Source organism: Clarias gariepinus, chromosome 5 (genome assembly GCF_024256425.1).
Source record: "Clarias gariepinus isolate MV-2021 ecotype Netherlands chromosome 5, CGAR_prim_01v2, whole genome shotgun sequence".
Classification (NCBI taxonomy): domain Eukaryota; kingdom Metazoa; phylum Chordata; class Actinopteri; order Siluriformes; family Clariidae; genus Clarias; species Clarias gariepinus.
Window position 1 is genome coordinate 3236948 of NC_071104.1, and position 14877 is coordinate 3251824.

General features: G+C 37.8%; 1 protein-coding gene across 2 annotated transcripts; it reads left to right on the forward strand.

The window, feature by feature from the left end:
* Positions 1-2351: 2351 nt before the first annotated feature.
* Positions 2352-8636, forward strand: LOC128524463 (centromere protein J-like). 2 transcript variants are annotated; one of them, XR_008360523.1, is made up of 6 exons: positions 2352-2384; positions 3930-4266; positions 7610-7724; positions 7815-7918; positions 8018-8149; positions 8227-8636. XR_008360523.1 is itself a non-coding variant. In XM_053497040.1 (5 exons), the coding sequence occupies exons 2-5, from the start codon at positions 3934-3936 to the stop codon at positions 8048-8050; spliced, it is 585 nt and encodes a 194-aa protein (XP_053353015.1). In that variant the 5' UTR covers positions 2352-2384; positions 3930-3933; the 3' UTR covers positions 8051-8636. The 2 variants fall into 2 exon arrangements, 1 of the variants encoding a protein (XP_053353015.1); XM_053497040.1 differs by having other exon boundaries at positions 8018-8636.
* The last annotated feature ends 6241 nt before the right edge of the window (positions 8637-14877 follow it).

Genomic DNA, 14877 nt, shown 5'->3' on the forward strand with positions numbered 1-14877 from the left:
AGGCAGGTCTTTCTGTAAAAAAGTCTGTAAAATGTTTCTGCCAGGACTTTGCTGAGGAAGAGAGGCTGAGCTTCAGGTTTAACTACATTCCCCAGAATACATAGCGGAAGTCATATTGTGTTTCCGTTCTCGTGCTGGCTTTGTTTTTGTGATGGCAGTTTTTGGATGTATAAAGCTGCTGAGAGCTTTATACATCCAGGAGCTGTTATGCTTGGAAGATGAGATACGGAAAGCTCAAATAAATAAAGAGACATTTGTAGCTGTATTTTTCGATGTGGAAAAAGCATATGACATGCTATGGAGAGAGGGGTTGATGATTAAATTATATAAAATGGGAATTAAAGGAAGAATTTTTAAATGGATTAGGGATTTTCTGAAAGGCAGAACAATACAGGTTAGGATAGGAGAAGTAATGTCTAGCAAACATGTGGCAGAGAATGGAACCCCTCAAGGGAGTGTAATAAGTCCCACGTTATTTTCAATTATGATAAATGATATATATGAAAATGTACAAGGGGACATGGGGAGATCTTTGTTTGCGGATGATGGGGCAATATGGAAAAAAGGAAGAAATGTGGAGTATATAGTTAAGAAAATGCAAGAAGGTATCCAGCAGGTTGAGAGGTGGGGAATAAAATGGGGCTTTAAATTCTCTGTTAAAGAACATTTATGAGGGGATTAATTTAAAATTATATGCAAATAGTCTGGAGAAGGTTAATAAATTTTGCTTTCTGGGAGTACATTTTGATCCAAGGCTAACCTGGGCAGAACATATAAGGAAGGTGGAGGATAAATGCAAAAAAGTAATAAACACAATGAGGTGTTTAACAGGACTGGAATGGGGTGCAGACTATCAATCACTGAAATATATATATGTAAGTTTAATAAGATCAAGAATTGACTATGGGAGTATGGTGTACGAATCAGCAGCCAAAACTGTACTTACAAGGCTTGATAAAATACAGGCTAGAGATTATGCTAAGGTGCAGTAAAAACATCTTTAGTATGTGCGCTTCAGGTGGAAGCAGGAGAAATGCCATTAAACATTTGACGTAAGCAACTGCTGGTAAATTATTGGATTAATTTAAAGGGACACAGAGACAATCACCCCACTAAGAAAGTATTACGAACTTGTTGGGAAAAGGAAAAAGTACAAAAGAATAGTTTTGGGTGGGTAGGAGATGAGTCAGCTAGAGATTTGGGGGTGAGTGAAGAAGAATTCTGTCCAACTGTGATATGGCCTGACTAACCAGTGTGGAAAATGGAAACCATGAAAGTTGATTTTAAATTGCGTCAAATCAAGTCAATAAATAATAATATAGACCTAGTAAATGAATTTTATAGATATGTGGAACAAAAGTATAGAGACCATATTCAGATTTACACAGACTGATCAAAAGAACCTGAAACTGGAAGGACTGGATCTGCAATTGTTATAAGTAACCAGGGAAATGAAGAAAGCAAACGAACATCGAATAATCTGAGTGTGTATACAGTTGAACTGTATGCTATCGTGATGGCATTAGAATGGATTGGAAAGGAAGAAAAAATAAGCAAATACTTAATTGGAAGTGATTCATTGTCTGCTCTGATCAGTCTCAGATCAGGGGTATCCAGTAGCCGTCAGGATTTGGTATATACAATTTTGATAACATATATGAGAATAAAAGAAAAAGGTAAAGAGATTCAGCTTATTTGGACGCCAGCCCACATAGGTGTATTGGGAAACGAGAGGGTGGATAAATTAGCCAAGCAAGCAATTAAAAAAGATAGAATTGAAGTAAATATAAAAATGTCAAAGGCGGAAGGGAACTGCATAGTTTGGAAAGAAGCTGTGAGAGAATGGCAACAGCAGTGGGATAGAGAAATTAAAGGGAGACATTTATATGGCATTCAAAATAAAGTTGAGAGGAACTGGGGAGGGACTGGAAGAGAGGAAACAATAATGACAAGATTAAGAATTGGACACAGCAACCTGAATAGTACACTATACATTATAGGGAAGCATCCCACAGGTTTTTGTGAGGTTTGTCAGACTCTTTAAACCATAGAACATGTACTTATAAATTGCAGAAGATATAAAGAACAAAGGAGGAAAATGATGGAAAAACCAAGAAAAGGTGGATTGGTTGGGACAGAGATAAAAGAGGTATTGAAAAGTGGGATGATTGGGCGAGGAAAGAAAAATATCTGTAACTTCTTAGTTGCAACTGGTTTGATGGATGGAATATAAGCGATGAAAGAAATAATCTGGAAATAGAGTGAAGAAACATCACAGGAAAATTAACCAGAAGGTGGCGGTAGTGCAACAAGTACGGATGCAAGCCGCCGTAAAACTCCAAAAAAAGAAGAAGTAAATCCAGGAGCGGCTAAACCATCTCAAGGTACAGTACGCGATAGACCTGAGTGTTAACTTAGAGGCTTGGGCTGAATAAAGAGTCGTGTTACCAGAAAAGTTTGTGTAGTAGTGCTAAGGAGCGAAAAGTTGTGTGTTTGGGTTGTTGCTACTGGAGGGTGTGTTTTAACGACTTAGCGGTTTGTTAGCCAGCTAGCGTTGGTTACAGGCGCGTGCACACATAGATATCAAAGGGGGCTTGAGCACCTGCCCTTTTTATTCCTGAAGGGAAAGTGCTTTTTTTTTCTTCTTTTTTTTTTTAAAGAAAATAATATATTCCTGTTTGCGCACAGCTTCCCTGTCAAACAAATATATTTATTGAAGAATAGTATATCTAAATATCAGGTCAGGAGTTCTGAAGCGAACATGTGTGTGTGTGAGATTTGTGAATGTGCTGTTTGTGATTTTCGGGCAGTGCTGAATAAACTACTCCCAGCTATTTGCATTGGGCAGCAAGGAAGCTCACTCGTCTCTCAAAGTTCCTTCGTAGCAGTGAAAAACGCTACAATAAGTTAGTAATAAGCTTAATAAAGTTACTAATAAGCATATATCATAGCATAAATTTGTGAATTTAGAAGAAATCTACAGATGCAAACAGATGGAGGACAGATACACTCTAAAAAATGTAGTAAATCTGAGTAACTGCATCTGGTACATTAATCAATAAAACTGAGTAGAAATAAGTTAACATTAAACATTAAAAATAACAATATTTATAAATTAACTTTTTATTTATAAGTAATTTAACTTTTAATTTCATCTAAACCTTTATAAAATAGTAGTCCATACAACCACAAATACATACATGACATTGGCTTTTATTGAATTTTTCTCAATTATTTTGGTAGGTTTAATTCGAACAATCAAGTAAGATTTTCGGAGATTTTGTTAAGTTAATAAAGTTAAATATTTCTCTAATATTTACTAAGCTACAGAATATTTTTTAGAGTTTAGTAGGTTTAAAACAAACTCCATCTAAATGTGGATTTTAAAGGTTTTATTTGATGATGGTGATACAGTCCTCCCTCAAATGTAAAACTAAGTCCATGTCAGTCACCATCAGTTATTGTGTATGTGTACATGCATAGCAATAATAATATTAATATATTTGATTAAGGCAGTATTCTGATGCTTGGTTGTGTGAAGCTAAAAAGTTATTTTGCTTGTAAAACAAAAAGTATTTAAACAATTAACTTTAATCATGCTTGCAGTGCAGGGTCATGCAAGTACAATTGCATGAGTTTGAGGAAGATAAAATGAACTTTTTAAATTATTTTTTAAAAAAGGAAGTCAGTGTTGCGTTAATATATATACTTTTTTAACAAAAAACAAAAAACAAAAACGTAATTATGAGAGGTGCCCTTTATTTCACTTGAGCCCCTGCCCCTCAAAATGTCTGTGCACGTCCCTGGTTGGTTTCAATGGCGTTAGCACACTGACATGTACACTGTACACACCAAAATGATTTTATCCAATTAACCAGAAAAAAACGATAATAAATCAGTTTGTGAGACTCTGTGTGTGTGTGTTTCAGGGGTATGTCCTTTCCAGCTGGACCTCAGTCTCATTTTCTGCGGCGCTGGACGGCGAGCAGCTCCCGGGCCGGGGTGTTTCTCAGCGGTTCCCCAGGAGAAGCGGGCTCTGTCAGGGGCAGCTGCAGCTCTCCAGGTGTCAAAATGTCTTTAGAGGACTCCTTCAGTGACTCGTTTTCCCTTTTACCTGTGTCCCGCAGCAGTCACTGCCTGAGTGTGGACGCCCCCTGTCCTTCATCGTCCAGCACTGATCCCTTCTCCGAACCCCCCACTACTGAAGTGGACATCAGACACCTTGCTGCAAGAAACCCCCAACCGCTCATTGATCGGCTCCGAGAAGTAAGTCAATGTGAAATATAGTCTCTTCATTTATACAGGTCATTTGTCTCTCAATTGGCTGAGCACATGAAACAATATTATTGTGATGACTCAAAATACATGAGTGCACATCCACGTCACCATTCTGTGTTCCACCAGCCTGGAAATACAGTGAAACCTCGAATTATGAGTAACGCAGTTTACGAGTGTTCCGCAAGACGAGCAAAGATTTTTAATACATTTTGACTTGGAAAACGAACAAGTCTTGGTTTACGAGCACCGAGTATCATGTATCACGCATGCGCTTCTTGATTTGACGCCGAGCTGCGGAATTGTGGGTTCATCTCTCCTGCTGGGTCTTAGTGCTCGTCTCTTACTGGTATAATCAACATCCGTGCACGCGTGTACTGTTTACTAGAACACTGTGACCACGTGTGTGTGTAAAACATTCAATTTTGTGTTTGTAAGCGCGTGTGTACCCCTCTCTCTCCCTCAGCCTGTGTGAGCCTATGTGTGTGCGGCGCATAATTTAACACCGTGCCTGGGGGTCAGTTTCTGTGAGGAGCTGTGTGTGCACACACTCTAAACGTGGGAGAGAGTGAGTGTGAGTGAGTGTGTGTGTGTGACACACACACTCTCTCTCTCGAGCTCGCATATAGAGTGTGTGTGTGAAACAGACACACACACAGAAACTCTGCTTTTTTCAAAGGTAACATGCGGTTCGTTTGTTTTACTTTACAGCAGTGATTCCGTTAAGCGCTCACACGAGTGTCTTAGCGATGTTCCTTGTTAATTTTTTAGACAAAACAGTCTCTGTTAATGTGTGTTTATGTTAAATTCGCGCGTTGATACACTTGGTATCATACATTCTCTCTCGGGGCGGGAGGGGCTTCACACACACACACACAGAGCGTAAAACGCTTAAACGCTTAACACTTATCTGTCTGGATTTCTTTTTACTTTTTAAAAAAGGTAAAGTGCAGGTTCATTTGTTTTATTTTTACTTTATATTTTATGTTAATTATTTTTATGTATTTATTTTTTTGGGCTGTAGAACGAATAATGTTTTATTTGAAAGAGTTTCCTTTATTTCTTATGGGAAAATTAAATTTGGTTTACGAGTGTTTTGGAATATGAGCCCACCTTCGGAACGAATTATGCTCGTAATCCGAGGTTCCACTGTATTACCATGTCAGACTTTTTCCTGAAGCAAAACCATGTGGGGTTACATCATAAAGCTTTAACAGAACACACGTAATTTGCTAGCTTAAAAATAATTTGAGTATGAAAAGTTATCTGCAAAGGCAGCAGCTTAATCGTGTGAACCCATCAAAAACTGTTATCACAAAAATAATGATGAAGAGAGAAATAAAGAGTGGTTGCCAGCTCTGGCCAAGGCAGCCCAAGTTTACCTTACTGCTCGATTCAGGCAGGCTGGCGGTAAGCAACTGTTCAGCGCGACTGCACACATTCTGGATGACAAGAGGAATAGACTGTCTCTTAAAAATGCAAAAATTCTGATCTTTATAAAGAAATGCCTGCCTTCGATGCTTACTAATGAGTAGCCATGATTAGCTCACCAAAGGCAAAGTGACCGAACGTTCGGTGCAGAGTTTTCATTGTTTATAATTGATGCAGCCTTTTCCTTGTGCTGCATGTTATAACGAGGGCGTATAGCGGGACAGTCGCATTTTAGATAAGCATTTCGGCATGTGTGAGAGTGCCTTGATGTAATTTTTTCTCATTCAAGCATAGGCTATTCTATTGGTTTCAGTTTTTAAATAAGTTTCTATTGGTTTAGAATAGTTATTTTAACCGATATAAATAGAAAACTAATAAACAATACTACACAATAAATAAAACCACTTTAAATAGATCACAATCACCCACACACAATTGTGATCAGTATTGATCTTATTTCTATGATAAGGGATCCGTGACCTGTCCCAAAAAGCCTGATTGAGGGACCCCTTAATCAAATACACATTAGAACATTCGGCCCAATTATATTACATTTGGGCTAATATTTAGCAAAATTTATGAATTTCAAGAGCAATAAATAAGTATCTAGCAAGTTATGGAGGAACAAACTGGCTTCCACATACAAATAAATATATATTTCATATAGCAAGTATAGGAAGACAGCAGTTAATAGTGGAAGAACGAAAGAAAAGGAATTACGTGGAATGGAGAAGGAACAGTGTGTGCGGTCAACTTGCTGCCGTTCATCACGCTGCTCCAATGTTTCGGCGACCCTTACTTCTGATTGGCGTGAGCGCCTGTCGCTGTAGATGCTTTGCAGTCTGACTGTACTCGTTTTCGCTCCTGATGATTCTACCTAATGTTACTTTGGCAACGAATGTCTGTCACTGTATGACATAAAAGTTGTTGATGCTGCCTACTGTTACGGTCGGCGAGCTGATTTTTACCTGTCAAATACAATCAAATTAAAATTTTATTTATCACATACACAGTCATGCAGAAAGACACGCTAATCTTTTTTTGTAGTCAAGGAAAAATAGCAAAATTAAGGTTTTTGCCCTCATATATTCCCACTGGACTATCTGATATTACTAAGAAGAAAAAGGTGAGATATGATTAAATATTTGGTCTTGACATTTTTTTTTTTTAAAGTATGTTGTCACCATCAGATACTTAGACTTAGATTTTGTCATTTGTTCTAGGCAGGTTCAGAGTTCAGTTGGGTGATGTGACAGCCAGCTGTAGCCAGTAATCGATTGACCGTGCACCCACACTCTTTTCATAATCATCATAACACTAGCCAATCGTGAGTGTCTGTGTGCTTGAGCAAGTGGAAGGAGCAGATACCCCTTTCCCTTGAGTATGTTGTGCCTAATGTCCCCAACATTTTGTTAGCAGCTATTAATTCAATTCAATGTTATTTGTATAGCACTTGCTATATAACAGTTGTCATTGTCACTAAGCACCTTTACAGGATCAAGGAAAAAGATTAGAAAAGATGCAATCAGCTGATGTCTCAGAGAAAGCTTGTTCTTTGTGTTCTCTGATTGGTAGGTGGGTGATTGGGAATAGGCTACAACTAAATTATGGAGAGAATTGTGCAAAATACACAAATTAATAATAATAATAAAAGTTTTTCTTACTAGCACTTTGCAAGGTCACTTACAAAATGGAGGGATTATTATTTTTTAATTAATTCAATTCAATTAAATTTTATTTGTATAGCGCTTTTAGCAATTTTTATTGCCGCAAAGCAGCTTTACACAGTCAAAAGAATTATTTAAGTTTGTATGAAATGTGAATTTGTATGAATCAAAATGGTCAGTTTGTCCCAATTAGACATGTATTGTAAGACTGAAATATGCATCCTATGTTCTTCTAGATGAAGCAGCTGCAGCAGCGCATGCAAGAGCAACTAAAAGCCCTCCAACAGGAGCAGCTGCAAAAACTGCAGCGTGAGCAGTCAAAGCTAGTGGGAATGGTGCCGGCTGCCACAGGTATAATACACTGCCTCACTTCAATGTTCAATTTAATACACCTCTGACCTTTGTATTTCATATGTTTGTAACTTTTGTGTTTTTTAACAGGGTATAACAATATAAGAGAGTCATGTCTCAAAACTACTGAGCAGCCTGGTCAGTCAGGATCCACATTTTCACACACAAGGACCAGAGTTTCACCAGTTCAGCAGGTACATCAGCAACCCAAAGAAGTGGAAAGGACGATTGGTAAAGCATTAATTACTTTCTCAGTGTGTTTTCTGCTTAAAAATACTTGACGTGTTTTTCAGTCCAGTGATCTACCACTGACCTGCTCATTTTAGTGTACTGGGGACAAAGAAAAACATCACAATCAATTTATTACTCGAACAGAAGCACAAAAGCTTGAGCAGACAAGACAGTAAAACAAATCCACATGACCGGTAGGTATTATCAGTGTGGACAAAATATAAAAATAGCGACATACAAGTGTGATTGTGACTTGGTATTGTCTCTCCAGGAAGATCATGTTAGGTGTAAGTGGAAAGACGTTGGAAGAAATGTTGGAAGAGCAGCTCAAGCTGGAGAATGAGAAGATGAACAAGATATCTGTAAGACATAAATTAGGCTTCCTGTCAGCAGAATATGCCAGAGTAACTTTTCTGCCTAATCCGACAAGAATAACTTTCAGTTTCTGTTTCCAAGAAGAACTATGTGTACACATGACCATCACACTTATAACAGGTAGAAGCGCATAATTATGTACAATACATCTTTATATGCGTCATGCTTATTTCCCCTTCACTTAAACTAAGTGCCCCAAACCTGTTCCAGGATCACAGTGCCTCTGTTCACAGAGCAACATCCATAATAATGTTCGTCAATGGTTGGTGTGGAGCAGCATGAGTGACAGATGTGCACAGAGACCTGATCTTAACCCCGCTAAGCATCTCTTGGTCTCTAATTCCACTCAGGGCATTTTTTCCCCAAACATCAGCTTTTGGGGCTGAATAGGCACAAATCCTAACAGTGTAACTAATGAATGCTGTTTTCCTAGCATAGAGGACTAGCTAAAAGTTTGAAATCCATGGTTTTCAAAAGGTATTTCTAGAAAGCACTTTTGTGTTTGATGGTAGGATGTCCACATACTTTTGTCCATAAACAGTAAAGGATTTAGCGTAAGAGGAAGTTGAACCAAAATGTTTCCCTGTGTTGTTTACATTTAAGTATTAAAGTATGTAAAAATGCCTTTACATTCTGCTTTGCAGGATGCTCCTACTAATGCAGCAAAAGTGAAGAGGCCGTTTCTCAGGCGAGGGGAAGGTTCAGCCAGATTCATTAAAGGCTCAGTCAGAGCCAGGGCAACATGTTCAGACACCAAACCCACAACAGGCATCAATCATTCAGCCATTCAGCGTTCGACCATCAGATCCCAACAGAGCTCTAAGCCAAAACGAACTTTTCCCAATTCTTTAAGTTTAACAAACATTGTAACTCATTGTAAGAGCACTGTATTGAACAAAAATTTCTTTTCTCAAAAGTGTTCAGCACCGATAACAAAAGCTGTTGCGAAAGCTAATGTTCATGGAGGTCATCAGAATATCAGTGCAGAACAGGGACGTGCACAGACATTTTGAGGGGCAGGGGCTCAAGTGAAATAAAGGGCACTTCTCATAATTACGTATTTCTTTTTCTTTTTTTAAACAAAAAAGTATATATATTAACGCAACACTGACTTCCTTTTTTAAAAAATAATTTAAAAAGTTAATTTTATCTTCCTCAAACTCATGCAATTGTACTTGCATGGCCCTGCACTGCAAGCATGATTAAAGTTAATTGTTTAAATACTTTTTGTTTTACAAGCAAAATAACTTTTTAGCTTCACACAACCAAGCATCAGAATACTGCCTTAATGTTTTAATCAAATATATTAATATTATTATTGCTATGCATGTACACATACACAATAACTGATGGTGACTGACATGGACTTAGTTTCACATTTGAGGGAGGACTGTATCACCATCATCAAATAAAACCTTCAAAATCCACATTTAGATGGAGTTTGTTTTAAACCTACTACACTGTAAAAATATTCTGTGGCTTAGTAAATATTAGAGAAATATTTAACTTTATTAACTTAACAAAATCTCCAGAAATCTTACTTGATTGTTTGAATTAAACTTACCAAAATAACAGAAAAATTCAATAAAAGCCAATGTCATGTATGTATTTGTGGTTGTATGGACTACTATTTTATAAAGGTTTAGAGGAAATTTAAAAAAAAGTTGAATTACTCATGAATAAAAAGTTAATTTATAAATATTGTTATTTTTAATGTTTAATGTTAACTTATTTCTACTCAGTTTTATTGATTAATGTACCAGATGCAGTTACTCAGATTTACTCAATTTTTTAGAGTGTATCTGTCCTCCATCTGTCCATTCTAACCGTAGAGACGGAGTGGACTATTTTCTTTAGCGGAAGCAATACAATCGGTCTTAAATCAATAAACTCCCTTTTAATATTTTGTGTCAAAATAATTATTTGTTTGGTAGGTAGCCATGTAATAAGCGGGATAATATATAGCGATTATCCCTTACACATTAGCTAGTCTAGTAGCTCATGAGGCAAAACACAGGTTAACTATATATTTGTCTATGGCTAATCAGCAGTAAATTCGAGCCTTATTCGAGGTACTGGTAGTTTAATCTTTTGTTCATCACCAGCTCCACTCACCTCAGCACAAGCCAAAAAAAACACTGCTGGGAGGGGCTGCTGCTGCCTGCAGGTGTGTGTGTGTATGATGTGCGCCGCTGCCCGGGGGGGATGTTCGCTTCAGAACTTCTGACCTGATATTTAGATATACTATTCTTCAATAAATATATTTGTTTGACAGGGAAGCTGTGCGCAAACAGGAATATATATTATTTTTCAAAAAAAAAACCCCAGAAAAAAGGGCGCTTTCTCTCCTGGAATAAAAAGGGCAGGTGCTCAAGCCCCCTTTGATTATTGAACATTATTGAAACTGTGTTACAGAAACATGATTCCACACCTGAAAATTCTTATAAATCATTTCAGGATGGCTCACACTTCAAGGGAAATACTTTTCTTTCCCGGGGTAAACTGAGAATTTTGCTAAGGTTGCACATAGATGATTTCGAGGTCTGCAATCCTTTGGGATCTTCCTGCAGGAAACATAAACTCTGTGGAATCTACTGGACTCTAAGTAGATTTGCCTCCAGGCTCACATTCAGCACTTTCTTCGATTTACAGTGCAATTAGAAAAACATTACACTTCTCTTCTGTGCCATCTAACTTTTTCGGTAAGGCTAAATAAACATCAAAGAAAGGAGGAGGTTGCGGCACGGCAGCCGCTGTGACGGGCGGCAGACTACCCGGAAGAGGAGCAGCCTCGTGGAGAGCCGCATTCCCACGCAACTTATTATTAGAACTCTCTCGCAGCGAGAGCAAGAGTTTACACAAATAACTAACAATATTAATTCTAACAACACACACAATTCGGCAGGTAAACGTCGAACCAACATGGGCAACTCAATGACTGAGCGAAGCGCCATCTTGCATCCTTTTATGCTTCCTGTGTTGCGACCGTACTACTTCCGGGTCCTAGTGCCGGTCATGGAGCGAGTGTGCATGACAGAAACACTGTTATTTTACAGATTTTTTCTAAATGTAAAAGATTTGACACATTCATTAAACCAGTGGTCAAGTTCTAATATAATATTTGATAGCAATTATGTGTGGGGGCAATCCATGGCAGAGGGGCATTTCAGCACATAACACGTGTTACAAAAAAAGTTGAGCTGCTCTTTTGCCATTTCGTCAACCAATCAAAGGGGTTGTGATGAGTGTTTCTACTGTCAATGCATATCGCCTTTTAGACCAACGCACGAGCGCGCAATAATCCTGGACAACTCAGTCCAGCTATACTAATCATCAACAACAGGTGTGGCTCGAAGAACCAACTTAGCCAGATCGTAATTAGCACGATGATCTCATCTTAGATGTGTCACTTCATCTCGGATGTGTCAAGCAACGTACGAAGAACGGACCCCAGGACATGCTGATTGGATAACATTCCAATCAGAAATACGTTTACACTTGTCTTTTTAATGTGGACAACATCTGTATACATGATGCCAGGTGTAAAATGCATCCTTTTTTAACACACCTGATTTAGATCATCAGCTCATTAGAAGAGCAGGGTATTTGATTGTTGTGGAAATCCAGTGAAGTTTACTTTACTTTGGAACATTCATTCACTAATTTGCGTTTCACATACAGACTCTGTAATAAACAGACGTTGTCTGAAAAAAATTCAAACTCAAACGTCGTTTGGAAAACCAGTCCCGTCCGAATCTGCCATGTCTGTCTTCAGCACTATTCGAATGGGACCGGCATATTGTACCAATAGACATCTATGTTTATACTGGTATTGTGCCTGTTATGTGCTATTAACTTTTACACTGTTGCTAAAGATATTTACTTTGTACACTATTCACATTACAGTCCTAAAATGACGACAGAATATTTACTCATAATTGCTGTCCTGCAGCAAAACATGAATGCAGCAGATCAAACATAAGTGAGCGCAACATGGAATGATGAGTGAATGATGAGATGTTTCTGGAAATAAAATTATCCTGCCTTATGTCTATTCCATTTGTATCATCTCAGTGAGCTTTTACACATGCACAGTATGGCAAATTTACCAGTTTCTGACATTTCAGTATAAATTAAACTTTTGGAAAACACTTGAAAATGATCAGAGAGCATTTTAAAATGAAAACTGTTTTCAAATGTATCTGGATTAATGTAGACATAGCCTTAAAGGGATAGTTCACCCCAAAATAAAGATTGTCATCATATACTCTCCCAAATACTGATACAAATACTGTAAACAAAATATTACTTGAACAGTTGTTTACTTACCATAAACTATTAAACATCTAACTGGCTCATAAAAAATCCATCTGTCACCTGGCTGGAGATAATTTTTTACTGCAGCATGAATTTTGGATCTGTCTTTGGTAGTCCATGATAATTTGTCACCATTGAACTAAATGTGTGGTACTAATTCTGTGCCACCATTTTAAACTGAACAACGCACCATTGCTGCTTCTTGTTTTCCATTTTGATACCTTAAGAAAGCAAAGTTAAAATAAAATAAAAACAAATTATAATTTATGTTAAAAGAAAATTATCCATAATGTTAAGTCTCCCACATTACCTCCACTAAACCAATATGCACAAATGACTAAACCAGTGGTTCTTAACTCCAGTCCTGGGGAGATCATTAGCTCATTAGGGGATCCATGAACTGCACTAACGAGTTGATGATCTCCATCAAGTGTCTTTAATAAGGGAGACATGCAAAAAGTGCAGAGCAGGGAGGGCCCCAGGACTGGAATTTAGAACCAGTGGACTAAACTATAAAAACCTTCATTTTTTTTATCCAATGCCTTTGCTCATCGGATATTACGAAAAACAGAATAGCAACAATAATCCTCTATCTTACTTCATATGAAGCAAAGGCATGGCAATGAAGCCATTTGTATCAGGGTAGAGGACACATTTATTTTGAATGAGTGCCAGTCTGCTTGCACCAAAACTGTCGTGCAGCTGCCAGACACTGTAACACCCTATGAGTGAAGACATGCAGGGATATGAAAAGTACAGTATGACTCCTGGTGCCTAAAATTTTGATACAGTACAAATATTTGTTCTTCCACATTTGATAGGGCCCTGGGTTTACGGTTAAATTCGACAGGTGTATGAGCACGTAGCATCATCAGCTTTGTAGAAATTTCATTTATTGTCTAAGAAGACAATCTTGTGGCCAGTAAACTTCCTCTTGTCCACATATACAGTAGCTTCCTGGTGACCCCCAAACAGCAAAGATGCATATTATTATATCAAAAGCCTTAATGTTCTTCACAAAGGCACGAGCTGGTGCATCACACACAAAAGAAGAGACCATAATTTGAAACTTTCTACCACTGTGAATAATACCATTACTCAGTAAGTGAGTCAAATCTTTTACAAAAGTGTTTAAGTATTCAAACATGCTTTTTGGCTTGCTAATCCCACAAAACAGACCAACAATGAATGGGGACTCACAATTAATCACAATTAACTAAAGCCAGAATTGGCCAAAACTGAACCTTGAAACTTCTAAAAAGAGGGAGCCCATCAATATTGAATTGAAGCAAGGGTAAAGATTTAAAACGGGACAGCAGTCCCTTTGCCAATAAGCCAAAATGGTAGTATTCTCCTCCCTCCATTTTGGTAGTAGGGACATCAGCTTGACTCCTAAGCATTGTCCTTGCATCTTTTGGGAGTTGGGGGTGGAAAACTCTCAGAATACTCAGCAGTGCTGTCAATGCAACAAGTGACACTGAAAAGGTTGTGGCCCAATATCTCAAGCTTTGTACCAAAAAATCATGCGTTGGATTATCATTTCCATCACTATCACAGTCTGACTCACTAGCTGCTAATACATGAGGACTGTCAACTGGAAATGAATCCAGACCTATGCAATTACTAATCTCAAAGTCTGGCACTTTAAAAAGAGGAACAGCAAACTCATCATAAACTGGACCATTAAACTCATCAGAATTTGCATGTGTAAATTGTGATGAATTTGTTAGTCCTGTTCCTAAATGACCAGTAATGGGATTATCAGTCTCCTTTGCAACCAAACTAGAACGCTTATTTACAAAAGGACCTTTAGCATCAACTCATTTCTGTTTGACAGTCTCCTGAAACCTATGCAAAATGTCAGACTCTGTTGCCTGTACTATTTTCCTCAAGTGTCGCCTCTTAGACCAACGAGAGGACATTGCGCGTTGGTGCGTTGTTTAGTTAATAAAAAAAGGGAGGCTTACTACAAATTGAATCTTGATTGAAGACTAAATCAGCTATATCAGGAAAATAGGAGGATCGGTAAGATATAAATAAATATTCACCACCTGAACGCAATGTTTCTTTGGAAAAAACCCACACCACAATGAAAAAAAATTCTTAATTTTTATAACACCCTTTCCCCCCCAGAAAAATAATAGTGACTCCAAGCTTTTTTAATGGTATAATGTTAAAAACGCTTTTTATTTTAGATTAATTCTGATCTTTCAATTCATCAACGAATCCT

What these genes read in the sequence shown, in the direction of transcription:
- LOC128524463 (XM_053497040.1), top strand. Translation starts at nt 3,934, where the DNA reads ATGTCCTTTCCAGCTGGACCTCAGTCTCATTTTCTGCGGCGCTGGACG. An exon ending in AATGGTGCCGGCTGCCACAG is followed by an intron (nt 7,725 to 7,814) that starts GTATAATACACT and finishes GTTTTTTAACAG; the next exon opens with GGTATAACAATATAAGAGAG. An exon ending in GAGTTTCACCAGTTCAGCAG is followed by an intron (nt 7,919 to 8,017) that starts GTACATCAGCAA and finishes CGTGTTTTTCAG; the next exon opens with TCCAGTGATCTACCACTGAC.